This window comes from Solea senegalensis, linkage group LG7 (genome assembly GCF_019176455.1).
Source record: "Solea senegalensis isolate Sse05_10M linkage group LG7, IFAPA_SoseM_1, whole genome shotgun sequence".
In the NCBI taxonomy this organism is placed as follows: Eukaryota; Metazoa; Chordata; class Actinopteri; order Pleuronectiformes; family Soleidae; genus Solea; species Solea senegalensis.
The window spans coordinates 926,598-952,152 of record NC_058027.1 but is presented as its reverse complement, the minus strand read 5'-3'; the positions used below and the strand labels follow the sequence as shown (position 1 = coordinate 952,152).

Below are 25,555 nucleotides of genomic sequence, written 5' to 3'. Positions count from 1 at the left end.
CTCGGCTCGGCTCGGCTCTGCTCTGCCCCCCCGCTGAGACTTCTGGGATTTCTCTGCATGTGCACAGGGAGGGCAGGCTGCGGGGTGACGCATGCGCACTGACGTCTCTGCATCAAAACATGTCAACATAGACATTACGGAAGCGCGCGCCGCGTGTGTGTGCGCGTTACCTCTCTCTGTAGACCAGTTGTCCTCATGGAGACCAGACACGCACGCGCGCGTGTGCACGCACACTTTGAATGTCTTTTATGGGCTACCGTACTGCAGTCAGAGCAGTTGCTAAGCAACCAGCTGTGTGTTGTCTCGCGCCTTTCTCCTTGTGTTTCAGTCATGGCTGAAAGAAGTTCGGTAAAAAAGCGTCAGTCACTGGTTCCCCTGGTTCGTATCGTCGAGCTCACGTTCATGGTTATGTTCATGTTCATGTTTATGTTTATGTTTATGTTTATGTTTATGTTCGTGTTCATGTTCATGTTCATGTTCGTGTTTGTGTTTGTGTTCATGTTTATGTTTGTGTTCGTGTTCACGTTTATGTTTGTGTTTATGTTCATGTTTATGTTTGTGTTCATGTTTATGTTCATGTTCATGTTCTGTTTATGATGTTCATGTTTGTTTGTGTTCATGTTTGTGTTTGTGTTCATGTTCTGTTTGCTTATGTTTGTGTTTATGTTTATGTTCATGTTTATGTTCATGTTTGTGTTCATGTTTATGTTCTTGTTTATGTTCGTGTTCATGTTCATGTTTGTGTTCATGTTTATGTTTGTGTTCCTTTGTGTTCATGTTTATGTTCGTGTTTATGTTTATGTTCGTGTTTATGTTCATGTTCGTGTTCATGTTTGTGTTCATGTTTATGTTCATGATTATGTTCATGTTCAGTTATGTTTACAGTTAAACACAGTTAAACACAGTCAAACACAGTTAAACACAGTCAAACACATTTAAACACAGTTAAACACAGTCAAACACATTTAAACACAGTCAAACACAGTGAAACGCAGTTAAACACAGTCAAACACAGTCAAACACAGTTAAAGACAGTCAAACACAGTTAAACACAGTCAAACACAGTCAAACACAGTTAAACACAGTCAAACACAGTTAAAGACAGTCAAACACAGTCAAACACAGTTAAACACAGTCAAACACAGTAAAAGACAGTCAAACACAGCTAAACACAGTTAAACACAGTTAAACACAGTCAAACACAGTTAAAGACAGTCAAACACAGTCAAACACAGTTAAACACAGTCAAACACAGTGAAACACAGTTGAACACAGTCAAACACAGTCAAACACAGTTGAAGACAGTCAAACACAGTCAAACACAGTTAAACACAGTCAAACACAGTGAAACACAGTGAAACACAGTGAAACACAGTTGAACACAGTCAAACACAGTCAAACACAGTTGAACACAGTCAAACACAGCTGCTCATTAGTTTCCAGCAGAGAAAGCTAACGATCCTTTAGCTCACTGTCTGTACATATGATTGTGTTGTAGATTAATTTACAGAAAGGGTTTGTTTTATTCTATAATATACAATACTACTATATTCTATGCAACATTATGGTGTTACACAGCACAAGATTAGATGTAAATATCTTTCCTCTTCTCCAGGTTTATCACTGTCACAACAATGAGAAATACAAATATAAAGCGTTTGTAAAATAATGTTAAATAATGATATACTGTAATTCTCTTTGTTATTCTGTGTCGTTGTGTTGTTTAGACAAAGAGGCGTCCACCGTCCAGCTCAAAGACAGAGACTAAATCTGTCTCCGAGCTCACAACAAAACAAACTCCGGACTTTTTTGCTCAGGAACAACAATACAAGTAAGACCAAGACTGTGTTCTGTGATTGTCTCTGATAATGTCTCTGATCCAAAGACTCACCAGCAGACGCTCCATCTAACACAATTTAATTACTGAGGATAAAAGACTGATCCAGATCCAGATCCAGAACCACCTGACATGAAGCCTGTGTGGAACATATGTGTCAGTGTTTATAATGTACGAGTGTTTATAATGTATGAGTGTTTATAATGTGTGAGTGTTTATAATGTGTCAGTGTTTATAATGTATGAGTGTTTATAATGTGTCAGTGTTTATAATGTGTCAGTGTTTATAATGTATCAGTGTTTATATAATGTATGAGTGTTTATAAGTGTTTATAATGTACAGTGTTTATAATGTATGAGTGTTTATAATGTGTCAGTCATGTGTCAGTGTTTAATAATGTGTCAGTGTTTATAATGTATCAGTGTTTATAATGTGTCAGTGTTTATAATGTATGAGTGTTTATAATGTGTCAGTGTTTATAATGTGTCAGTGTTTATAATGTGTTTATAATGTGCAGTGTTTATAATGTGTGTTTATAATGTATGAGTGTTTATAATGTAGTGTTTATAATGTATGAGTGTGTTTATAATGTATCAGTGTTTATAATGTATGAGTGTCAGTGTTTATAATGTATAATAATAGTGTTTATAATGTGGTGTTTATCAGTGTTTATAATGTATGAGTGTTTATAATGTGTTTATAATGTGTCAGTGTTTATAATGTATGAGTGTTTATAATGTATGTCTGCATGAGTGTTTAATAATGCAGTGTCAGTGTTTATAATGTATCCAGTGTTTATAATGTTGTCAGTGTTTATAATGTGTCAGTGTTTATAATGTATGAGAGTGTTTATAATGTGTGTTTAGTGTTTATAATGTAAATGTGTCAGTGTTTAGTGTGTTATAATGTGTCAATGTGTTTATAATGTGTCAGTGTTTGTTTATAATGTGTCAGTGTGTGTATGTTTATAATGTGTCAGTGTTTATAATGTGTCCAGTGTCAGTGTTTATAATGTGTCAGTGTTTATAATGTGTGTTTATAATGTATCAGTGTTTATGTGTCAGTGTTTATAATGTGTCAGTGTTTATGTATCAGTGTTTATAATGTGTCAGTGTTTATAATGCTGTTTATAGTGTTTATGTGTTTGTAGTCATGTTTATAATGTATGAGTGTTTATAATGTATCAGTGTTTATGTGTCAGTGTTTATGTATCAGTGTTTATAGTGTTTATCAGTGTCATGTTTATAATGTGTCAGTGTTTATAATGTGCCATAATGTGTCAGTGTTTATATGTGTCATGTTTATAATGCAGTGTTTATAATGTGTCAGTGTTTATAATGTCAGTGTTTATGGTGTTTTGTCAGTGTTTGTGTCAGTGTTTATGACATGTGAATGTGTCAGTGTTATAATGTGTCAGTGTTTATAATGTATCAGTGTTTATAATGTGTTGTTTATAATGTGTCAGTGTTTCAGTGTCCAGTGTTTATGTGTCAATAATGTGTCAGTGTTTATAATGGTAATGTGTCAGTGTTTATAATGTGTCAGTGTTTGTATCCCAGTGTTTATGTGTCAGTGTTTATATGTAGTGTTTATGTGTCAGTGTTTATAATGTCAGTGTTTATAATGTCAAATGTATGAGTGTTTATAATGTGTCAGTGTTTATAATGTGTCAGTGTTTATAATGTATGAGTGTTTATAATGTGTCAATGTTTATAATGTGTCAGTGTTTATAATGTGTCAGTGTTTATTTTGTGGTGAAAGTGAAAAATCATTCCCAGTAACAAATTCATTCAATGATTAAATGTTTGGTTTTGTTCCTGTAACATTGAAGCACATGTTTACATGTTTATGTTTATTTCCATCAGACTCATGAATGCAGAGCTGGAGGCTAAAACAGCAGAGCTGGTCAAAGAGGCAGAGCAGCTGATGGTGAGTTATGTCCTGAGTTCATCATCAGCAGAGTTAGAACATCAGACCTGTGGAACGCTGATGTTCACACTTTACAAGTGAAACAGGTTCCTGGTGTTTTCTGTATTTTAGAGAGAACAGAGTGAAGTTCTGTCCACGCCTCTGTCCACACTTCTGCTCACAGACTTTCAAGATGAAGAGGATTCAAGGTAATCATCATCATTACAACCTGAGAGTCGAGCATGTTATAAAACAGTTTAGCAGGTGTTTAAGTGGCTCGATCTTCAAAAGTCTAGATATTAATCTAAGAACATGTTCTCAAACACTCACTGCTAAATGATGATTCCTGACTCAGCCTGTCAAACACCAGAGAACACGTCTCTTTGCTGGTTTAAAATCTCATCTCCAGAAGGAAACTTCTAAATGAAGATCTCTTATCTCAAGATATCAAATAACGCTCAAGGAAAAACCTACATACACACACACACACACACATATACATATGAGAGTGTGGAGAGTGTGAAGTGTGATAATAGAAGCACAGGATTAAATTAAAGTCTTCACCTACAGGACAATGACGTCACAACAGTGCAGTGTGCAGGAGTCTCTGAAGGTACTGCATCATGTTTTTATACAACTATTTTACTCTGTATGTGTGTACTCTGTGTGTGTGCGTAATCTTTGTACACTTTGACTTTGTTATTTGTGTGTGTGTGAGGTGTAGAGCAGGAACAGAGTGACATCATCATCATCATCATCATCACAACACGTGCATGCGAGAAGACCAGGGAAAGAGTCTGAGTGTCAATCACAGTGAGTTTGTAAATGTGTTATTGTGTTACACTGTTATCTGTTCAGAGTTTGTTACATTGTGACTGACGTTCGTCACCGTTATCTGTTCAGAGTTTGTTACATTGTGACTGACGTTCGTCGTAGTTCAGAGTTTGTTACATTGTGACTGCGTCACCGTTATCTGTTCAGAGTTTGTTACATTGTGACTGGCTTATTGTTCAGAGTTTGTTACATTGTGACTGGCGTTCGTTAGAGTTTGTTACATTGTGAACGTTCGTTATCTGTTCAGAGTTTGTTACATTGTGACTGGCGTTTATTGTTCAGAGTTTGTTACATTGTGACTGGCGCGTCACGTTATCTGTTCAGAGTTTGTTACATTGTGACTGGCGGTCACCGCAGAGTTTGTTACATTGTGACTGGCGTTCGTCACCGTTATCTGTTCAGAGTTTGTTACATTGTGACTGCGCTCGTCACCGTTATTGTTCAGAGTTTGTTACATTGTGACGGCGTTCACCGTTATCTGTTCAGAGTTTGTTACATTGTGACTGGCGCTCGCCACCGTATTCGTTCAGAGTTTGTTAGCCACCGTATTGTTCAGAGTTTGTTACATTGTGACTGGCGACCGTTATCTGTTCAGAGTTTGTTACATTGTGACTTACCGCTATTCGTTCAGAGTTTGTTACATTGTGACTGGCGCTTATCTGTTCAGAGTTTGTTACATTGTGACTGGCGCGCTATTCGTTCAGAGTTTGTTACATTGTGAGACGTCCGCGTTCAGAGTTTGTTACATTGTTTGGTTCAGAGTTTGTTGCTTATCTGTTCAGAGTTTGTTACATTGTGACCGACGCTGTTATCTGTTCAGAGTTTGTTACATTGTGAGTCACCGTTATCTGTTCAGAGTTTGTTACATTGTGACCGACGTTCGTCACTGTTATCTGTTCAGAGTTTGTTACATTGTGACTGACGTTCGTCACTGTTATCTGTTCAGAGTTTGTTACATTGTGACTGACGTTCATGTTGATGACAGAAGCACAGACATGCGTGGAGCAGCTGCACAAGACTTTCTGTCAAACACCATCAGGAACATCGATGAGAAGATGAACGAACATGTTCTGGATGATCATGACACAGTAGCATCAGGTGAACATGAATGTTCGTTCATTCATTCATTCAAATATGTGCAAATACTTATGAAAGCAAAGTAGTGATCACTTAAATGATAATGAATAACTTTAAAACCTTTTGACCTTTACTGAGAAATCTGTAAATGTGACACTGATCAGTCCTGAAAATTAACAAATGCTGGATTAACAAAGTTAATCTGAATATGTTGATTATTGTGTTTCAGTCGTTTCTGAAGCCCAAACACGGGTTTTCAAGGCAAAAATACGGATTTTGCAGGAAGAAGTGGATCAACTCTCATGTGAATATTATAAGAAGGTAAATTTGAACAATTACAATAATAGAACTACATTGTAGTACTAAGAGAGTGTGTGTGTGTGCATGAAGATATCACATGAGATACACATAAACTTTACAAACACTGGTGGTTTCTTTTTCATCTTTTAAATCACGGTCTTTCAGTCTTCACATAAATTTTAACACTTAAATTAAACCTTCTTCTGAGGTAAAAACCAACAACCGCGTGTTTTGTACACAAATCTTTTGACGGTGCCATTATTCAGTCTGTCAATCATTGTAAATATCTGAGAAACTGTGTGGACAGAAGTTCACATTTTAATCTCGCTGAGACTCAGACACTAAGCTTTTTAAGTCACTGGTCTCCTTCAGTCTCAGCCGGATGTGGGAGACTTGTCTCTGCCTCGTCCAAACTAAACCCTCTGTGGGACACGTTTTTATTGAAGTTTATCTCAGGGAAGCTTCTTACTTACACAGATGTTTGCACTTTTACCGTCATGATCTCAGCTCTCACGTCCAGTTCTGTTAGAATAGAAACAGGCGTTGGTACTTGATACTCTGATAAAATTGCAGCTGCATTCATTAATAATAAATTACAAATGATTATTGTGATAGTTTGACTCCCTTTATAGTAAAGGTTGGAAAGATGTGACGCGAGTGCTCTGTTGTTGCAGGAAGATGAAAATGCTAAACTCAGAGCTAAAGTGAAGGACCTTGAAGAGGATCGATCCAGATTACAGAAGACCACCAACGTCCAGCAAACACAGATGGAGAAGCACAAAGCTTTAGCCGAGGAGTCTGCAAAGAAATCTGAGGCTCTTCAAACACAAGTGTCTGCTTTAAACAAGGTTTGACTGTCATGTTCTCACCTGTGAACAACAATCATCGACTGTTCATGAGCTCCACATGTTTCTGCTCCTGCAGGAAATAGAAAATCTGAACCGATCCAGCAAACAGGCAGCGTCTGCTCACAGCAGCATGGAGGTTCGTCTGAACAGAGCTCTGGAGGAGGTGGAGAGGACAAAGACTCAACTCAGCAAGATCACACACATCAACAAGGTCAGTCACTGCAGCACAGACACCACAGAACCACTGACACCACTGACACTGAAGCACACGCCACTGACACCACTGACACTGAAGCACACACACCACAGACACCACTGACACTGAAGCACAGTCACCACAGAACCACAGACACTGCAGCACAGACACCACAGTCACTGAAGCACAGACATCAGAACCACAGACACTGAAGCACACACACCACTGACACCACAGACACTGAAGCACACACACCACAGATACTGAAGCACACACACCACTGACACCACAGACACTGAAGCACACACACCACAGACACCACAGATACTGAAGCACACACACCACTGACACCACAGACACTGAAGCACAGACTCCAAAGAACCACAAAACCAGTCACTGAAGCACAGACACCACTGACACTGAAGCACACACACCACAGACACTGAAGCACAGTCACCAAAGAACCACAGACACTGAAGCACAGACACTGATAGATTCCTGACTCCTGTTGTTTGAGGTGAAGTTGTAACAAACGTGAACTCACAGATATTGGCTCCTCCTCCTTTTGTTAAATCAGGACAAGATGAAGGAGGAAAACCAGAGTAAAGAAAATGTCCTCGCTGAAAACAGAATGTTAAAAAAACACAAAGCTGAACTCATTATGGGATTTAAGAAACAGCTCAAGCTCATCGATCTTCTCAAAAGACAGAAGGTGAGTGTAGTTCAGACGTTCACTCACTTTCTGAGCGTTTTTCATGTAACACAGGTTTGTGTGTTTGTGTGTTTGTGTGCAGATGCACTTTGAAGCAGCAAAGATGTTGTCGTTCACAGAAGACGAGTTCATGAAGGCGCTCGACTGGAGCAACTCATAAACACTGAGATTCAGCTTAAGTCAGGGCTGCAACCTTTGACCCTTTGACCTTCAGATGAAGAGGACATGGATATCATGAAAGAACTGTAGTTTGTTGCATTTATAAAATGATCTCTCATTATTTGTGGAAAAGTAATGACATTAGAAATGATGAGAGGAACCATGTTTAAGGACGGGATTTGTATGACAGGGATCTTTGAAAGTGTGAGAAAATCCTTGTCAGATCTGGAACAAACAGGTACGACCTCTGTGGTCCACGAGTCGTCTTTCACCTGAAAGGTTGTGGGTTTGATTCCCGGCTCTGCTCGTCTACATGCAGAGGTTGTTGTTGTCGTCGTCTCTGGTTGATTCAGGGACACAGAGGCTTTCTTCACTGTTTGCTCATAAATAAAATCTGTACAAAAAGATGTTTGTGTTGTTATTATTTTATTTTGTCATTGTGAATAGTGAGGATTCACTCACTCACTGCAGCTGCTCTGTGTTTCATCCTCATCACGTCTGTGGCTCCTAACAACAGGAAACAGTCACTTTGTCAAAGTGTCTTTACATTTTAGTTCTTCCAACTTTTCCTCCTCACATTTACTTTCATCACTTCACAAAGAGTGAATGTTACAGTGTTAACATCCACAGCGTTTGACACATGATGAAACACTTTCACGTGTCTTTACTTTAATATCTTACAACACTTTGTCTCTTTTGTTTCTCACATTTAGAAACAACAGTCATTTGTTTCCACCGTCCACAAACTAAAGGATGAAAGGTTGAATGGAATTCACTCACATGATCTTTGCCTTTCATATACAAAGAGATGAAGGTAAATAAAGGTTAAGGTGAACAGAGACACTGTTACATTGTGATAAACAAATATAAATGTGATAAACAAATTGAGGTCAAAGACGATGAACAACACTGAGGAGAAGACAAACAATGCTGTCCCTCATGAAGACGCTGTGGACGATCACGTGTCTCATGTTGGAGACAACGTAGGAGCAGGTAAAAGAGTTCATAGAAGACATTTAATCATCACTCACTTGCGTGTCAGGGAACTACGGTGGCCTTCACAGGCCAGAAAGCATGGTGTTCTTCTTTGTTTGAGTCAACACACGCACACAGCAGTTTGGGTTGCTATAGCAACAGGTGATCCAAGATGGCAGCGCTGTAAAGCAAGGCCAGTGACAAAGAACGGTATGGTCTAACACGACAAAGGCAACATCACTTTTATTATAAATTACAATATTCAGCGTCTGCCAATAAATCCTCTTAAAGAGAGCGAGAATTCTGCTTTAATCCATCACGACCGTGTTTAACTACAAAGTTCAGTCAGGATCTGATGTCAATGATATAATATGGAACAGTGTTTGATCTGCTGTTGCAGATTATGTTGATCCTAATAATGATGATTATGATGATATTGTTGTTTCAGGTATTTCTGAAGCTCAAATACGAGTTTTCAAGGCTAAAGTGGAGATTTTACACGAAGAACTGGATCAGCTCTCGTGTGAAAATTATAAGAAGGTAACAAACAATCAGTCAAACTAACTTTACACGTCATTTATCAACTGTTTGAATTGTAACAGTTGTGCTCTGTTGTTGCAGGAAGATGAAAATGCTAAACTCAGAGCTAAAGTGAAGGACCTTGAAGAGGATCGATCCAGATTACAGAAGACCATCAACTCTCAGCAAACACAGATGGAGAAGCACAAAGCTTCAGCGAAAGAATCCGACAGAAAATCTGAGGCTCTTCAAACACAAGTGTCTGCTTTAAACAAGGTTTGACTGTCATGTTCTCACCTGTGAACAACAATCATCGACTGTTCATGAGCTCCACATGTTTCTGCTCCTGCAGGAAATAGAAAATCTGAACCGATCCAGCAAACAGGCAGCGTCTGCTCACAGCAGCATGGAGGTTCGTCTGAACAGAGCTCTGGAGGAGGTGGAGAGGACAAAGACTCAACTCAGCAAGATCACACACATCAACAAGGTCAGTCACTGCAGCACAGACACCACAGAACCACAGACACCACTGACACTGAAGCACAGACACCACAGAACCACAGACACCAAAGAACCACAAACACTGAAGCACAGACACAAAGAACCACAGACACCAAAGAACCACAAACACCAAGCACAGACACCAAAGAACCACAGACACCACTGACACTGAAGCACACACGCCACAGACAACACAGAACCGCAGACACCACGGACACTGACGCACAGTCACTGCAGCACAGACACCACTGACACTGAAGCACAGACACCAAAGAACCACAAACACTGAAGCACAGACACCACTGATACTGAAGCACAGACACCACGACACACGGCAGTCACGCACAGACACCACGGACACCGACAGTCACTGAAGCACAGACACCACGGACACTGACGCACAGTCACTGAAGCACAGACACCAAAGAACCACAAACACTGAAGCACAGACACCACAGAACCAAATACACCACAGACACTGAAGCACAGTCAGTGCAGCACAGACACTGAAGCACACAGACCATGTATTTTCTCAAGAACATCTGGATTTCTAAAGCAAACAAATACGAGATGAAGTTTTAAGCCTCTGAGTGTTTCAGGTGAAAATTGTCTCTAACTGAGTTTCTCTTATGAAATCAGGACAAGATGAAGGAGGAAAACCAGAGTAAAGAAAACGTCCTCGCTGAAAACAGAATGTTAAAAAAGCAGAAAGCAGATTTGATCGTGGGATTTAAGAAACAGCTCAGACTCATTGATCTTCTGAAAAAACAGAAGGTGAGCGTTTCATAAAAAACCTGTTTGAAATGTTCCGTCTAAGTTTTTAACCTGAATGTTCTGTTTGTGTTCAGTTGCATTTAGAAGCTGCCAAACTGTTGTCGTTCACAGAGGACGAGTTCACCAAGGCTCTGCACAGATTCAGCGTTTAACTTTCTTTACTCATTCATTCATTTATTTAGTGAAAAAGTAAGAATGGACAAACTACGTTTCCAGAAAAAAGTTAGGATTCTTTTTCAAAATGCAATAAAAACTTAAATGTGTCTGAATCACTTGAATCACTGACAACCTGACAAACAGAAATGTGGAGTAAGTATATTCACTGCTTCAGGCATCAATTTTAAAATGTCTTTGTTACACAAATGGAATTAAATTTGTTCATTTTAAGTGAATTAACAAATGAACAAAAATACTTTTTACTGCATTTTTAGAAAGTGTCCAAACCTTCTATCCTGAACCCTTTAAAAACAGATATTTGTTTGTTTCTATACAGCTTATATTTGTCTCATTGACAGTCGTTTTATTGAGCGATGAGGGATTTCTTCCCTTTTTCAAAGAAACGTCTCTCACTCAAGCTCCAGTATATAACATATATACGTCAGTGTAGTCTATAACACGAGTGCAGTAATTCAACTCATTTTATAAAGGTTTTTTTTTTACAATAATCTAGGACAAAAACCTCATAACAAACAAACCTTTTCACACACACACACACACACAATAAAGAACAATAATTTCACTCACATATTAATCATTCATTCAACCCGTGCTCAAACTCACGGGGCCAGGAAACCCCGTAATAACTGCCGCTAGCATTAAGCTAATCCACGCATCAATTAACACATAAAAGTCCGTTTTTTACGACAATTTAACAAAATGAAAGTTACCTGCACAACGGGAATTGAACCCGCATGTTTAATAGCACGTCACAAAGCAGTGTGCTTTATGATAGAATTGTTTAAGAGCGACAAACAAAAAGCTTCAAAGTGACGTAAACATAAATTAGCAGCTCCGTCAGGACACTCAGGTGTTACGTCAAATTATTCCCCAGGGAAACAAAAAGGTTTAACATGGAAAATAATAATGTTGAACCTTTTCACAATAGAAAATGAAGTGAATCGACGACCAAAATTAAATAAAATAAAATGTACGTATACACAGGTATATACACTAATGAACGACTGTGTCCTAAATATTCTGGGATATATCTTTCTTCACTGATCTGTTCCTCTTCTGCTCCGTCAGGAGATAAAATATTAATATGATGACACACGTGCACCACGTATATTAAATATGATACGTTTTCGTAAAAATCTAATATCTAAGCGATGACTGAGTTAAAGCTGCATTTGACACAAACACGAGAATGTGACGCATATTTTAGTTGCACTTGTATTTCTCACCTTGATCTCTAAATAAGAATAAAAAGTTCAATTGAAAGCTGCAGAGCCACTGCAGAGGATTTCAGTGAAAATCAGTGGACATCCAGAACGACTGAATTAAGATTTATTTACATTACAAACAAGAGAAAAAACCCACTGATCCAAAGCCATCAGTTTATAGATCTGATGAAAACATATTTAGAGATAGAGGCATGTACTGAAAGACTTGGGTTACATTTACAGTGTCATCACAGACGAGGACGTATTTGCACATCTGCTTAAAAAGAATAACTTTAGATTTTGAGCCAAACAAAGTAAACAAACATCATTTTATGTTTTATGAATCACTTTCTGTAACAAAGGTCATCTGTGAACATCAAGGCTCATGTGTTTGACTAAAGTGACTTTTCTAAAGGACGTCGCTATCTGCTGTACATGTGCTCGTGTTTTCTTTAACGCTTTAAAGCTACATTCTGTGGTCACTGATGAATCCTCACTGCACCTGTTCATCAGTGCAGGTCGACACAAACACCAGTAGTTACAGGAAATCACAGCTCAAATTCAACACAAGAGAGAGAGAGAGAGAGAGAGAAACCAACTAAATGTTACAAAAAGATTCTCTTTAACGGACGTTAAATAAGTACAATATGCTGCCGTGTACCTAAATAAAGACTTCGAGAAGAAATGACGACATGAAGTGTGGACCATTAACCGCTTCTTTTTAATCTGACTTTTTTGAGTTAAGACCGTGGTCCTGGTGTTTGATGCACAGATTTTATTCAGATTTAGTCTCATGCTCAGGGAACTGCTCTCCAACATCTGGACTCTCCGAGTCACTTACTGCTCCATCACACAGCTCTACAGCGCCATCTGGTGGACAGGAAGACGACACAGCAGGCAGCGACAACAGCTGGATTTCTCCTCTCATCAAATCTTCAGAGGAACCCTGATCTCCGGCTTCTAACATCAACTCTGGCTCTGACTGATCAATGCAGGCATCAGACAAATGTCCAGATGTGACGTCATCATCACGTCCAGATGTGACGCCATCATCACGTCCAGATGTGACGTCATCATCAGACAAATGTCCAGATGTGACGCCATCAGCACGTCCAGATGTGACGTCATCACCAGACAAACGTCCAGATGTGACGCCATCATCACGTCCAGATGTGACGTCATCACCAGACAAACGTCCAGATGTGACGTCATCACCAGACAAACGTCCAGATGTGACGCCATCATCACGTCCAGATGTGACGTCATCACCAGACAAACGTCCAGATGTGACGCCATCATCACTTCCAGATGTGACGTCATCACCAGACAAACGTCCAGATGTGACGTCCTGTGGTCTGTGAGCAGCAGCTGATGTCATGAGGTACAGGATACTTGCAGGCTGTGCCACGGTGAGTCTGCGAGAGACAGAGTAGCAAAACAAAAGCACATCTTCAGGTTTGTCGTCGTCAGAGCAGCTAAACCTAAGGTTAGTGTGTTTCTTTGGGAATGTGGAAGTTTAAAGGGGCACTTCAGTCATGTGACACAGAGGTGGGCTCTGTCCTCGTCTAGTCACATCTTATGGAGGTTTGACAAACACAGGTGTGTCAGGTCAAACCTGAGAAAACCATGTGCTATTTCAATGAATTCATCTTTTTTCTCTATATTAATATTACTAATAATAAAAATAATAATAATAGCTGATCGATACTGTAGATGTTATGTCATGGACTTGAGACTTATAACTGTTTATTATGACATTTTCCGGTATAATTTAAACCTTGGTGAACTGCCGCAGGAGTAAACTCCTTATATGGACATCCTGGTGTGTGTTTATAAGTCACATCTTCAGGCTTCTTATGTGTCGTTGAGTCAAAGTTATGATTCATTGTATATCACTGAGAAGTGATACTTGGGCACAAGTCATAAAAAATATTGTTGTTCATTGAAATGAGCGGAGCAAACTTTGAAATACGTAATTCCAAATATCACAAATTCAATCCGATTTAAAAAGAAAAGTGAGTGCTTTTGGCACAAGTGTGTTAAAAAGCTGGTGAAATGAAAGTAATCTTTTCTTTAGACTGCATAAATGCTGTGCTGAAAAAAGAAACTCTATATTGTGTCATTACATTACATGTCATTTCATCCTTTAGAGTGCCCCTTTAAGACATTAACAAAGGTTTCTCTTTTCTTTTTAAAGGTCTTTAACGTAGCATTACTGCCTTCTGTTGATTTACTTCCATTATATCCATGTTCTGTTGTTTAAAAATGACAGAATAAAAATGTTTCATGTTTCTTTTTTTTACTCACGCTTGATCTTTGGTCTTGATATCTGCTGGGTTAAACAAAAACACAGCTATTTAAAGAAACCTAAAAAAAAATCAAACATGAAAGTTCTCCCTGTGATCCAGCAGCAGTGTTTGTGTTTGGATCACAACACAAACTTAACAGAACACAGGAGTAAGAATGTGCATCACACCGTCACAGACCCACAACATGACTCAGGAGGAAAATAGACCTACTTTTCTCCTGAATGATTTTGCATATGTGATTCGGTCGATCAGTTAAGTGTTTGGTCATCAGGTCACCGCCTGACGCGTCCACCAGGAGGTCACAGTTGAGACAGACCAGAGTTAATCTGAGGAAAAACAAAAAGATGTTTTCTCACCCACACACACACTCAACATACTGAGGTTATCGTTATTGTTGTTCTGCAGACTCACTTTAGCGTCGACAAACTCTTCCTCGGATCCTTCTTCAGAAGTCTGTTTTTGGCCGTGCTATGAAACCTGGTGGACGTCACAGAACATATTTGTTATGTCTCACTTAATCATGTGATCAGTTTTACTCACTTAATCATGTGATCAGTTTTACTCACTTAACCATGTGATCAGTTTTACTCACTTAATCATGTGATCTGTTTTACTCACTTAATCATGTGATTTGTTTTACTCACTTAATCATGTGATCAGTTTTACTCACTTAATCATGATGATCAGTTTTACTCACTTAATCATGTGATCTGTTTCTCACTTAATCATGTGAATCATGTGATCTGTTTTACTCACTTAATCATGTGATCAGTTTTACTCACTTAATCATGATCGTTTTACTCACTTAATCATTTACTTAATCATGTGATCAGTTTTACTCACTTAATCAATGTTCAGTTTTACTCACTTAATCATGTGATCAGTTTTACTCACTTAATCATGTGATCTGTTTTACTCACTCATCATGTGATCAGTTTTACTCACTTAACCATGTGATCAGTTTTACTCACTTAATCATGTGATCTGTTTTACTCACTCATCACACTCACTCAGTTGTTTTACTCACTTAATCCTGTGTGATCTGTTTTACTCATCATGTGAGTTTTACTCACTTAATCATGTGATCAGTTTTACAATCACAATCTTTGTGATCAGTTTTACTCACATTACTTAACCATGTGATCAGTTTTACTCACTTAATCATGTGATCTGTTTTACTCACTTAATCATGTGATCAGTTTTACTCACTTAATCATGTGATCAGTTTTACTCACTTAATCATGTGATCTGTTTTACTCACTTAATCATGTGATCAGCTTTACTCACTTAATCATGTGATTTCCGATGGAGACTTTGCAGCTGGTCTGATACTTGCACGCACCACAACTCGACAGCATTGGGAAGTGAGAGAAGAAATGGTCGACCCGTGAATTACACTCGATGCATGTGTAACTTCTTCCACCGGCGCTGAAAATGGGAGAAATAAAGAGCGTAAAACTGTTCAAAATGTGACCAAAAACTAGCACAGAGCTAAACAGTGTTAATATTACACTCTCTACACACAAAGAAACCCCACTATTTACTAAAGTGCCTTTTATGGATTTCTCTGCTTTAATGACCTCTCTTAATTGGCCGTCATAAATATCCAGGAGGTGAAGCCTCATATAAACGGTGAGGACGAGAGGAAGGGTCCTAATTTTGACGCCCAGAGCCAGGTAAGGATTATTTATTTTCAGAAACCCACTTTTTGAGCGGCATTAAAGGACTTGACCATGAAACACACGTCTGTGTTGATGTCGAGGTCAGACGACATGACCTTTGGTCTGTTAGGATCATCACTGTTATCACACCTACTCAGTTATCATGACCGACATGAAGAGGAAGACGGTAATAAACCCTGGCATCAGAAGCTCTGTGTACGTTTTATGTTAGAAGAGGAGGAAAGGATGGAAACATAACCACTGTCTCATGCTGATATTTTCTTTGTTAAAACTTAAGAGCTCAATGAAATCACGTTGTTGAAGTTTCTCCAGTCCTTGACTGCTGCTCACTATGAAACTACACTGTATAACTGTGACACTGTGTTAGAGATTCCTGCTGCTGACAGGGACCATGTTTGTCAGACTGGACTATAAATAAAAAAAGGTGTAGTTTGACCTTGGATGCATCCTTCTTCCTCCACGTCTCATCTCCCTTTAATTTAAACCTGAAGCCTCTGATAAAAATGGATTTGGCCTTTGTTGATTGACTGTTGAAAGTGTGTTAGGGTTTACATACTAACACAAAGAGTTGCAGCTGTCGTATCTCTGTCTCTGATCTGTGTGTTAAAAACCTGAGATTGTCGAGGGACACGTTGTGTTTGGAATTCTGCACTTCTTTCTTCTTGCTGCGAGACATCTTTCCTTTAGCAGCTGCAGAGATGCTCAGCTTAGACTTGGACACACCGAGCGCAGCTTTGCTTTGTTTTTCCGGGGTGACGGTGACACCACAGTGTTCCGATGAGACGGGCGTGGCAGGCGTCTTTCCTGTGAGGGAGGCTCGGATAGTCACCTGGAGGCAAACAACAGCGTTTATACAACAGTATAATCCAAATATGACATGATATACATATTTGCTAACATCACAAACTCTGCCATCATATCATTGGATCCAGAGTCAGACGTTATTATGCCAAATAAACGTGTTTTTAACAAAAAGCAACTAAAATAAGACTTGACATTTTTATTTGAGACTCAATTTACAGTGAATTAGAATAAATGTGTGTAAATGTAAATGTGCTGATGTCAGACCTTTGTACCCGGAGGAAGACCCTCCAGAGCTTTGGGTTTCCTGAAGGTCTTGTGGACTTGAGTCTTGTGCTCCAACCTCTCCTTCTGGGTGAGGAAGTTCAGTCTGCATTTCCCACAGCGGAGGATTCCTTTTCTCTGAGACACAAACAAACGCATAAAACACTGTGATTAATACACAGTACGAGCAGATTAGTAGATTTACTGCTTCCAGAGCCGATAAAAGGGCTGCTTTCACGGCAGGTGAGGAGAGCTGGGATTTGCTTGCATTACATTTCTGGGCAGAGAATCAATTCACCTTAGCAGAAACTTTAAACTCTTGTTCATAAACAAGTTATCAGGCTTTAAATCTCTTTAAAATACAGAAACTACAAGACTCATAAAAAGGTTTTACTGGATGAAAAGCACCATACCTGATGTTTCATGTAGTGTTGCATGTACATATGACTACTTCTAAGAACTTTGAGACAGAAAGGACAGAGCAGGTCTTTTGTGTTGTCATGGACATTTCGGAAATGTGTCTCCACATCGGAGAAGAAAGAGGACCGGTAATTGCAAACCTGTGGACACAGAAGAGAACATGAGCACGTGCTTAGACTGAAACATCAAACCACACGTCAGTAAAGAGCGACAGACCTGACAGACGTAAGGCATTTCCCCGGGCTTGTGGTTGTCCTTCATGTGCTCCAGCAGCACTTGCTCCGTCTCAAACGCCAGCTCACATATCTTACAATTGGCTACAAAAGAAAAGACATTCAATTAGAAATGGAATATTAACATTTCAGTCTTTAATGAGCAGTGTGTGTCAAATGTTATACTTGTGGATTCGATGGGGCTGTGAGCACTCTCGATGTGGCACTGCAGCTGAAACGGAGTCATGTACTGTCTGTAACAGTGCTGGCAGGTCGTGTGGCTCTCCCAGCTCTCACTGTTCTGCTTCTCCAGCTCCAGGTGATGTTTCATGTGGTTCATGAACCTGCAGAGCAGCGTGGACACACACACACGTAACACATGAATGTGACAGACACACATGAATGTGATTACACACACGTGTAACACATGAATGTGACACACACACACACACACACATTAATGTGACACACGCACACAAATGAATGTGACATACTCAAAAGCTGATGATTAGACGGCGTCACACTGTACAGACTGTAAACTGTCTGTGACTGGACTGGCAGTGCTGCTGAAAGACCAGGTTTTTAAGCAGTAGTATTCACTTCTGAAAGGTTTTGTGGACACTTTTTTGTGTTTTAATTAATTAAATGATTAACATTCTGTTTATTGTTAATTTTCTTTGAGATTTAGACGAGTGCACAAGGATGTTTCCCAAGAATGATGTGAATATTTCAAAGAGCATACACCTTCAGGTCACTCAGACCATCTACAGGAAATACAAGGTAGTGATCATTTAATGAGACACTTCTCTAGAATAATTCACACGAAGAATGAAATGAAAGAAGAAGAAGACAATGAGTCCTTAAGGCTACAAAAAACAAATGATTTGTGTTCATACACTCATTCAAACATACTTATGAGTAATATATTTCATTTCTGCCAATAAACTCTCCTAAATGAGACAAAGAGGATATTTAATTAATAATTCCATTTAACATTCTTTTCTGTAACTTGTGTAGTCTGAGGAAACGATGTATAAATGTTTGTTACGAGAACATAAACCAAAGCACTGTTGTAAGTTAACAGAGCTTATAAACATGGGAACAGCAGTCGTTTCAAGATGAATTTGCTTTTCAGGGCTAAAAAGTGTAATAATTGGGTTACTTTTTCCTGCACGAGACACAGACGCCTTTATCTGAAGATAAAAATAGCGCATGCATACAAATGAAGGCACATTAAGGTTAACTTATACACCTGTGGTCTCACAATAATAATTACTAATAAAATACAATAAAACAAAAACAATGTCCAGGAGCAGGGGAAAGAATTTAAATATTCATGGGGTGTTTGCATGCAGCAGTAGTTATGAACCAGGTCCCCGAGGGTTTTAAGATAAATGAGATCATCTCCGTGCTCTTCACGTTCTAAGCGCGTGTAATGGCCCTTATAATATCAGCAATTACACACACATCTTTGCTTTACCTAATGATGCCACAGCTTCCTGCCACCGCTGCCCTGACAAGACATGGCCCATTTTTCAGCCTGTACATTCTGCTACCTCAGCTCCTCTAATAGACATTTTTAAGTGGACGAACTTTGACCCCGACTGTGAGAGTGCGGTCGCAGTACGAATGTGTTGCCCCATTAAAAGCAGCTTACAGAAGCTTTTTTGCAGTGTTGTGAAGGAAAGTTATTTAATCAAAGGAGCAGTTACTCATCTTTAGACCCAAGAGGGAAAGCGGTGTGATACTGTCATCCATCTGAGAGCCAAACATGTCCAACGCTACCAGACACATATTTGTCAGCAGTCTGCCATTTGAAAGATGCTGGGGTTATTGTGTGTGTGTGTGTGTGTGTGTGTGTGTGGGGACTGTGTCTAACATGAACACATTACTGCTAAATACATTTCACTCTAGTGTCCAATACTTGAAATTGTGGGGTTTTGTTGTCGGTTAAATTAAGGAACGACTTAGTATGAGAAATGAGTAGCTGATATTGGTCTTCTGTTGTCAGGTATCATCAGGCACACGCCTCCAAATGAATAATTGCATTGTTATAAAACACAGCCAGGGCACAGTGCAGCTGTGCGCTGGCTGTGTTTTATAGTTTCAGCTGACAAAGCAAAGTCAGAGGGAATTCATTACTGCCATGTTGTTTCACTGAGTGCAAGACAAACACATCCTCATACCTGATATTGTTCTTGAGAACTTTCAAACAGCTCTGGCACTTGAATGTCATGTTGGTCTTCTGCATCTCCTGCTTTCTACTCTCGCCCTCACACTGGCCGTAGTAGAAATCAGAGACCAGCATAATGAACTTGTTTGCACTGGTCTGCGCTGACGCAGCCTTACTTTGAAGATTTGTGCAGCAACCCTGAAATAAACACACATTTAGAACATTTTACTTAAAGCAGACATTTGTTTGTAGTGAGGTACTGTCTGTGTGTTAAGGGCTGGGTCATACCAACTTCACGTCTATGCCCGCAGTTCCATTGTTACTAAAACAAGAGTCTCATTCCACAAACACATAATTAATCACAATCAATTTTAGTAGTAATTTGTCTTCTTTGAATGTGGTGTCGACATGTAAGCTCATGTAAACTCAAGCAACTTTCCATGGTTACATCTTCTTTATTGTCTCTTATGATGAAAACAAGAGTTTGTCTGGACTGGACTGGACAGGGTTGCGCTGGCTGACGTACGTTTGAGCGGACACAGAATGATGATCCATCCTTAATAATAAAAATCCATAACCTTTTAGTTTGGGCTAATATGATTTGTTCACTCGCACACCCATCACTCACCACCCTGTCTCCCTGCATGGTTCATGATGATGTCCAAACTCCCCTGACACTGGACTTTAAACAGATGTTTAGAGGATGTGAAGAAACAGCTGTAGATTTAACTTGTGTTGATGCCTGGGTTCATAAGTTTGTCTAACATTAATATTTTGATGATGCCATTGCCATTTGTTTCCACCAGTTTCTCTTACCATCATGTGAAATGTCAGCGCTCCTGGTGTAAGGAACTCTTCTTGACACTTAGGACACTTCTTCTTCACAACTCCGTTTTCCCCTTTTGAAATTTGTTCAGGTGGCCCTTCAAAAAAAAACAAAAACAGGTACAAATGATATGACAATAGAACATCAGAGGAACGATCAGGTTCAGTGTTTGTTATTTGTGAACAGACACTTACCGAGATCTAGCTTTGCTCTTTTTTCCACGGTGTCCGTTTGCTGTGGTGGCAAAACTCGCTTGCCTGATTTGAGACGTATGAATTAAAAGAAAACAAAGTACATTTAAATGATTGCCAGAAGATTATTTGACATAATAAACATATGTAAACACAGTGCAGCACTGCATCACACGGCATGTAAAAGTGAGTTTAATCTGAGGCGATTACCTTTGTTGGTGGAATTAGCCTGTACAGGCTCAGAGTTGGTCTGGAGCGTGAGGGCGACTGTTTGGTTGGGTTGCAGGTGAGTAGCTTGAGTTGTATACACAGTTGGGTTCTGGACGTTTGACAACGTCACAATGTTGTTGCTGATTTGTTGGACCTGAGGCCTGTGGACAGCACCAGGTATCACAGTGCCTGTACTGAGCTGCTGAAAAACCTGCTGTTGACCAGCTAAAAACAGAGGAGACAAGTTATTAGACAAAGGACCCAAAATCACTGATGAGAGAGGATCGAAAAACTACCCCATAGAACAGTGAGCTTAGTTTTACCTGGTACGATGGTGAACGAAGTTCCAGGGGGATACTGTCTACCAAGGGAGGCAATAAGACCACCACTGTTTGCCAATTGTGGAGACGCGACAATAAATCCCTGGAATTTTTTTTTTAAATCCATAATTAGAGTAATTCTTCATCATGAATCAAGAATATTAACTTATATGACTCCAGACAAACCGCTTTTCCACTGCACAGTCCCGGCACAGCTCGACTCGGCAAGACACGGCTCGTTTTTTTGCTTTTCCATTAACGATAGTACCTGGCACTTTTTTTAGGAGCTGCTCTAGCAAGGTTCCAAGCGAGCGGAGCTGGTACTACGCGTGACTGAGTGGTCAGAGTTCCGTCGCTGGTAGATCAGTAAAAAAAGACATCCTGAAAACATGCATTCATCTCTAACATTTAACAAGAACATGTCTAAAAATCTCAATATTTAACAGGAGCCTGGTGTATTTAGAGACAGCACTGCTGTCACAAACCCTGCCACTGTGTTTCAGTAATTAACTCATACTAATGATTCACTTACGCTGAAAACTACTTTACAAGTCACTAGTCGCTCGATTGTTTGTCGTGTATAAAACAAAGTCGCGGCAGTTTCATGCAGTCGCCCGCGTTGAGGAGGAGCTATAGTCATGAAAAACGAACCAAACCACGTGGAGTTGAGCCGTGCCATGACAAGGCAATCGGGGACTATGTAGAGGAAAAACACCTATGGTTTGTTGTTTTTCTAGCTTGTTATTTGGAAAATGTTATGAGGGAATAACCTGGTTATTGACAATGACGGGTTGTGGAGTCACTGTTGTCAGAGTGGGTGCGACGGTAGTCACTGCATTTCGAGCGATATTCAGGGGCAGCATCATTGGTGGGGAGCTGATGGCTGGCTGAGGAACAGGCTGCTTTATTTCCTGTGTTGCTGTAGTGTTTGCCTGCGGAGGTGGAGGTTTAGGCTCACTACTCTTCTGGTTGTTTGCTGTAAGAAAATACAAAAGGACAAAAACAGACACTTCAACAGGAGGATATTTAGTCCTTTAAAGTAAGGAGCTAGCAGATCGCTTCATAAACTATGATTATATCTATTAATACCAACAGCAGTAAACTTCATCCACCAGCTTCAACGTCAACAAAATAAGGAGTGAAATGCTTAATATTTCTTTATTTAAAAATGCACAACATACAGAGGACTCCAACGAAGATGGGTTCATCATCATCATCGTCGTCGTCGTCATCATCCTCTATCAAGTGAACTTCAGGGGCTCGTTTCTGCCACGGCTCCAGCTCCTCCTCCACACACTCCATAAACAGTTCAGACATTGTGGCGCTGCAATAGAACAATAAAGCCTTCAGTTACCTTGACACAACTAATATTCACACACACACACACACACACACACACACACACACATATACTAATGCTAACAAAAATGTCTGTGGCAGGTGTAGACAAACTGAAAAATATGAGCAATATGATGATTAAAAATTATGATTACACACTTATGAGGAAATGTTTAGTTTATGAATTGTCAACATTTTCAGCTCAACATTTAAGCTTAAATTTATAAACTCAAGAAAACAAGGAATCTTAAAAGCACCAAAATGCCAAAACCTGTGTGAATGTTGAAGTTATGAACACAACAATGACACGTTACTTCATATTTTAATATTATATTAACCTAGTTCGCTATCAGCACGTCATGTCCAATATAAATTAAATTCAGTGGGAAATATGGGGTCAAATTAAGGACTCCACGTCTGTCTGTCTGTCGTTTAGTGAGGAGCAGTTGGTTAATCAGTGCTTTCTCTCTGAAAACAGGTGGTTTACTGCTGCAATGACCAAAACAACTCTGAAGAACTGTGCTGATCATAGTTATTTGTTGTTTCACTACAATTAAAATACCTGAGTTACACCTCGATATTTGAGCCATTGTTTATAACAAAATACAGATTGTAAGCACGTGTAAAGTAGACAAATAGTGAAGAATGTGATTCCTTAACCAAACGTGACAGTGGCACTAAATGGGACAGGGTAATTAGCAAGAATTATAATGAACAGATATGACCACAGTTTATTGTTTGTGCTGATGTATTTCCTTCACACTTTACAATAAATGAACGAACACACAAACAAACAAACAAACAACTAAATAAATAAATAAAGCTGACAGCGGTTTTTCTCCAGCTCTTACGAGCTAACACTAGCATGTGCTAGCTCAGCGCTATGTTGTTATTAGCCTAACATTGCATTAGCTACCAACGCTAACTCGCTTACGTTAATGGTTAATGGTTGAACGGCTGCGGACGGAAGCAAATAAACGTTGTTTTTAATAATTGACCACATTTCATTTGTCACATTAAGCCCGTGTTTATGTTCCACGGGCCGTTAACGACCGACGACCGTGTGCTCGTATTTACCTGAGAGGAGGACGCGGGTGGACGCGGGTGGACGCGGGGACAAAGACTGGGATTCACAGGCTCAGAGACTTAGTTCCTGCTGTCTGTCTGTCTGTACCCCACACACACACATACACACAGACAGACAGACAGCCAGAGCCGCATCCAGGTCAACTCACTTTGGACAAGTCTCCAGGACAGAATTCAGGCTGCGAGCACGATTTTGCACAAACACAAGGAGAGAAAATGAGATTGTGGAGCTGCAGCCGCTTCCGCTGCAGGCGCTTTGAGCCCGGAAACACTTGTTCACACTTCCTCTTCGTCTGCTTTGACGTGGCAGACTTCACGCGTCGGTGGCGCACTGCTGCCTCCCGCAGCCTGGAGTCGGTCATTACCATACAACAGTAAAGGTCAGGTGAGTAACACTGACATAAATGGAATATATCACCCATAAGTACGATAAATAAGATTAAGATTTGATGCTACATCAACTTAGAAGAGGGCGAGTGAAGCCTCTGTGAAAACATGACAGTGTGACAGAACTTCTGGGTCCATGCACGTGCGTTTGAGCTTGTTGTGTCAGGCCATGTTATTTAAGTCAGCGTTCAGAAATCAAGTCATTGTAACAGTGAGTCAGAGATGATAGAAACCGGGTTGACAAACACAAGCAATGCAAACTAAGGCAATGTCCTTCTTTGGCGGTTTAATATATTGAAAAACACATCGATGTAATGATATATCTATAAATAGTTCACCACTATCACTGTTGGCTATCAAATATTGCATCTGCTTCTTCTTTGGTGATCATTGATGATTGGAAAACATCAGCCAATAGCAAAGTCAGTCCACTAGAGCCAGGTTTCATCCAGTAGAGGGCAGTAATTATGCATACCAGTGTAAAAACCACCAACACCATCATGTGTCAAAATCTTCACTGGTAAACTGATGACGATGACTGTTACCTTTTCAATCATTCATATTTATTTTTTCCCTCCTACTATTTTATATATGCATTGCATCGATTTCATTCATCGTTCTTCATCTAATGTGCAGTAATTATGAATAAACAAATGACAGTAAATGCGTCTGTCCGTCCTGGGAGAGGGAGATTTCTCTCTCATTTTTCTGTTTTTCTGAACAAACAACATGCACTTCTACTCAGTGGCATCATATATGTGAGAGTGAATGGTTGTTTGTCTCTATGTGTGGCGTTGGGATGGACTGGCCAACTGTCCAAGGTGTGACCCCACCAATCACCCTATGTCAGCTGACATTGGCACAGCGCCCCCGTGACCCTCTGGTGATACAGATAAAGCTTTCAGCCTGTTTGAGGTCTATTTCCTCCAAATTTAGATTAGATTACATGAGTGTACAGTGAACTACAGACGTATGTGTCAGGCAAGTTAAATGAAAATAAGATTAAGCATCTGAATATTTTGAAACAAGTCCCCTCGACATGACCACAGTATCTGTATGAAAACACGTTAAACATTATTTACATTTCCAAATCTGATTGAAATATGTGGAAAATGTGGATCTATTTGTTCTTGCTTATGTTGCCAGGTTGGTAAAGCAGCTTTACACACACATGCACAGATGTGTTGTTACACAAACCTCAGTGAACATCTGACGCAGCAGTGAAGCAGCTTCACAATAAAGTTCACAATAATGAAATGGTTCACTTTTATTTCCTTACAGGACAAAACACTGACAAATACGTGTGTGTGTGAC

At 39.7% G+C, this 25,555-nt stretch overlaps 3 protein-coding genes across 14 annotated transcripts; 2 read left to right on the top strand and 1 right to left on the bottom strand.

The window, feature by feature from the left end:
- Nucleotides 1-14: 14 nt before the first annotated feature.
- On the top strand, nt 15-8,278 carry LOC122772141 (testis-expressed protein 9-like). Of its 4 annotated transcripts, none has more exons than XM_044029871.1 (12): nt 15-378; nt 1,728-1,831; nt 3,703-3,766; nt 3,878-3,954; nt 4,316-4,358; nt 4,470-4,558; nt 5,526-5,677; nt 5,886-5,977; nt 6,631-6,804; nt 6,881-7,015; nt 7,578-7,712; nt 7,832-8,278. In XM_044029871.1, exons 1-12 carry the CDS (start codon nt 196-198, stop codon nt 7,844-7,846), a joined length of 1,263 nt encoding a protein of 420 aa, XP_043885806.1. In that variant the 5' UTR covers nt 15-195; the 3' UTR covers nt 7,847-8,278. The 4 variants fall into 4 exon arrangements, with proteins under 4 accessions (XP_043885806.1, XP_043885803.1, XP_043885805.1 ...); XM_044029868.1 differs by having other exon boundaries at nt 18-378; nt 7,795-8,278; XM_044029870.1 differs by having other exon boundaries at nt 19-378; nt 5,568-5,677; nt 7,795-8,278.
- Nucleotides 8,279-8,770: 492 nt separating this feature from the next.
- Nucleotides 8,771-10,807, top strand: LOC122772598 (testis-expressed protein 9-like). Its single transcript, XM_044030779.1, has 7 exons — nt 8,771-8,864; nt 8,985-9,056; nt 9,295-9,386; nt 9,468-9,641; nt 9,718-9,852; nt 10,506-10,640; nt 10,715-10,807. The coding sequence occupies exons 1-7, from the start codon at nt 8,771-8,773 to the stop codon at nt 10,790-10,792; spliced, it is 780 nt and encodes a 259-aa protein (XP_043886714.1). The 3' UTR covers nt 10,793-10,807.
- Nucleotides 10,808-12,129: 1,322 nt separating this feature from the next.
- znf280d (zinc finger protein 280D) lies at nt 12,130-24,134 on the bottom strand. Of its 9 annotated transcripts, none has more exons than XM_044029852.1 (19): nt 23,846-24,081; nt 22,612-22,754; nt 22,201-22,406; nt 21,434-21,533; nt 21,111-21,335; nt 20,904-20,966; nt 20,700-20,806; nt 19,897-20,081; nt 17,897-18,054; nt 17,715-17,815; nt 17,492-17,638; nt 17,082-17,216; nt 16,625-16,842; nt 15,619-15,759; nt 14,743-14,808; nt 14,542-14,657; nt 14,330-14,354; nt 13,225-13,437; nt 12,130-13,194 (listed from the first exon to the last, which is right to left on the bottom strand). In XM_044029852.1, the coding sequence occupies exons 2-19, from the start codon at nt 22,745-22,747 to the stop codon at nt 12,798-12,800; spliced, it is 2,739 nt and encodes a 912-aa protein (XP_043885787.1). In that variant the 5' UTR covers nt 22,748-22,754; nt 23,846-24,081; the 3' UTR covers nt 12,130-12,797. The 9 variants fall into 9 exon arrangements, with proteins under 9 accessions (XP_043885787.1, XP_043885788.1, XP_043885786.1 ...); XM_044029853.1 differs by having other exon boundaries at nt 12,130-13,140; XM_044029851.1 differs by having other exon boundaries at nt 12,130-13,224; nt 13,255-13,437.
- Nucleotides 24,135-25,555: the final 1,421 nt, after the last annotated feature.

Coding starts and splice junctions, on each gene's coding strand:
- LOC122772141 (XM_044029868.1), top strand. CDS start 196: ATGGAGACCAGACACGCACGCGCGCGTGTGCACGCACACTTTGAATGT. Junction 1,832..3,702: donor GCTCAGGAACAACAATACAA/GTAAGACCAAGA, acceptor TATTTCCATCAG/ACTCATGAATGCAGAGCTGG. Junction 4,559..5,525: donor GAGTCTGAGTGTCAATCACA/GTGAGTTTGTAA, acceptor TTATCTGTTCAG/AGTTTGTTACATTGTGACTG.
- LOC122772598 (XM_044030779.1), top strand. CDS start 8,771: ATGAACAACACTGAGGAGAAGACAAACAATGCTGTCCCTCATGAAGAC. Junction 8,865..8,984: donor TGGAGACAACGTAGGAGCAG/GTAAAAGAGTTC, acceptor ACACGCACACAG/CAGTTTGGGTTGCTATAGCA. Junction 9,642..9,717: donor AAGTGTCTGCTTTAAACAAG/GTTTGACTGTCA, acceptor CTGCTCCTGCAG/GAAATAGAAAATCTGAACCG.
- znf280d (XM_044029854.1), bottom strand. CDS start 22,747: ATGTCTGAACTGTTTATGGAGTGTGTGGAGGAGGAGCTGGAGCCGTGG. Junction 20,967..21,110: donor GGCTAATTCCACCAACAAAG/GTAATCGCCTCA, acceptor GTCTCAAATCAG/GCAAGCGAGTTTTGCCACCA. Junction 13,438..14,329: donor ATCAAGACCAAAGATCAAGC/GTGAGTAAAAAA, acceptor TGTCTCTCGCAG/ACTCACCGTGGCACAGCCTG.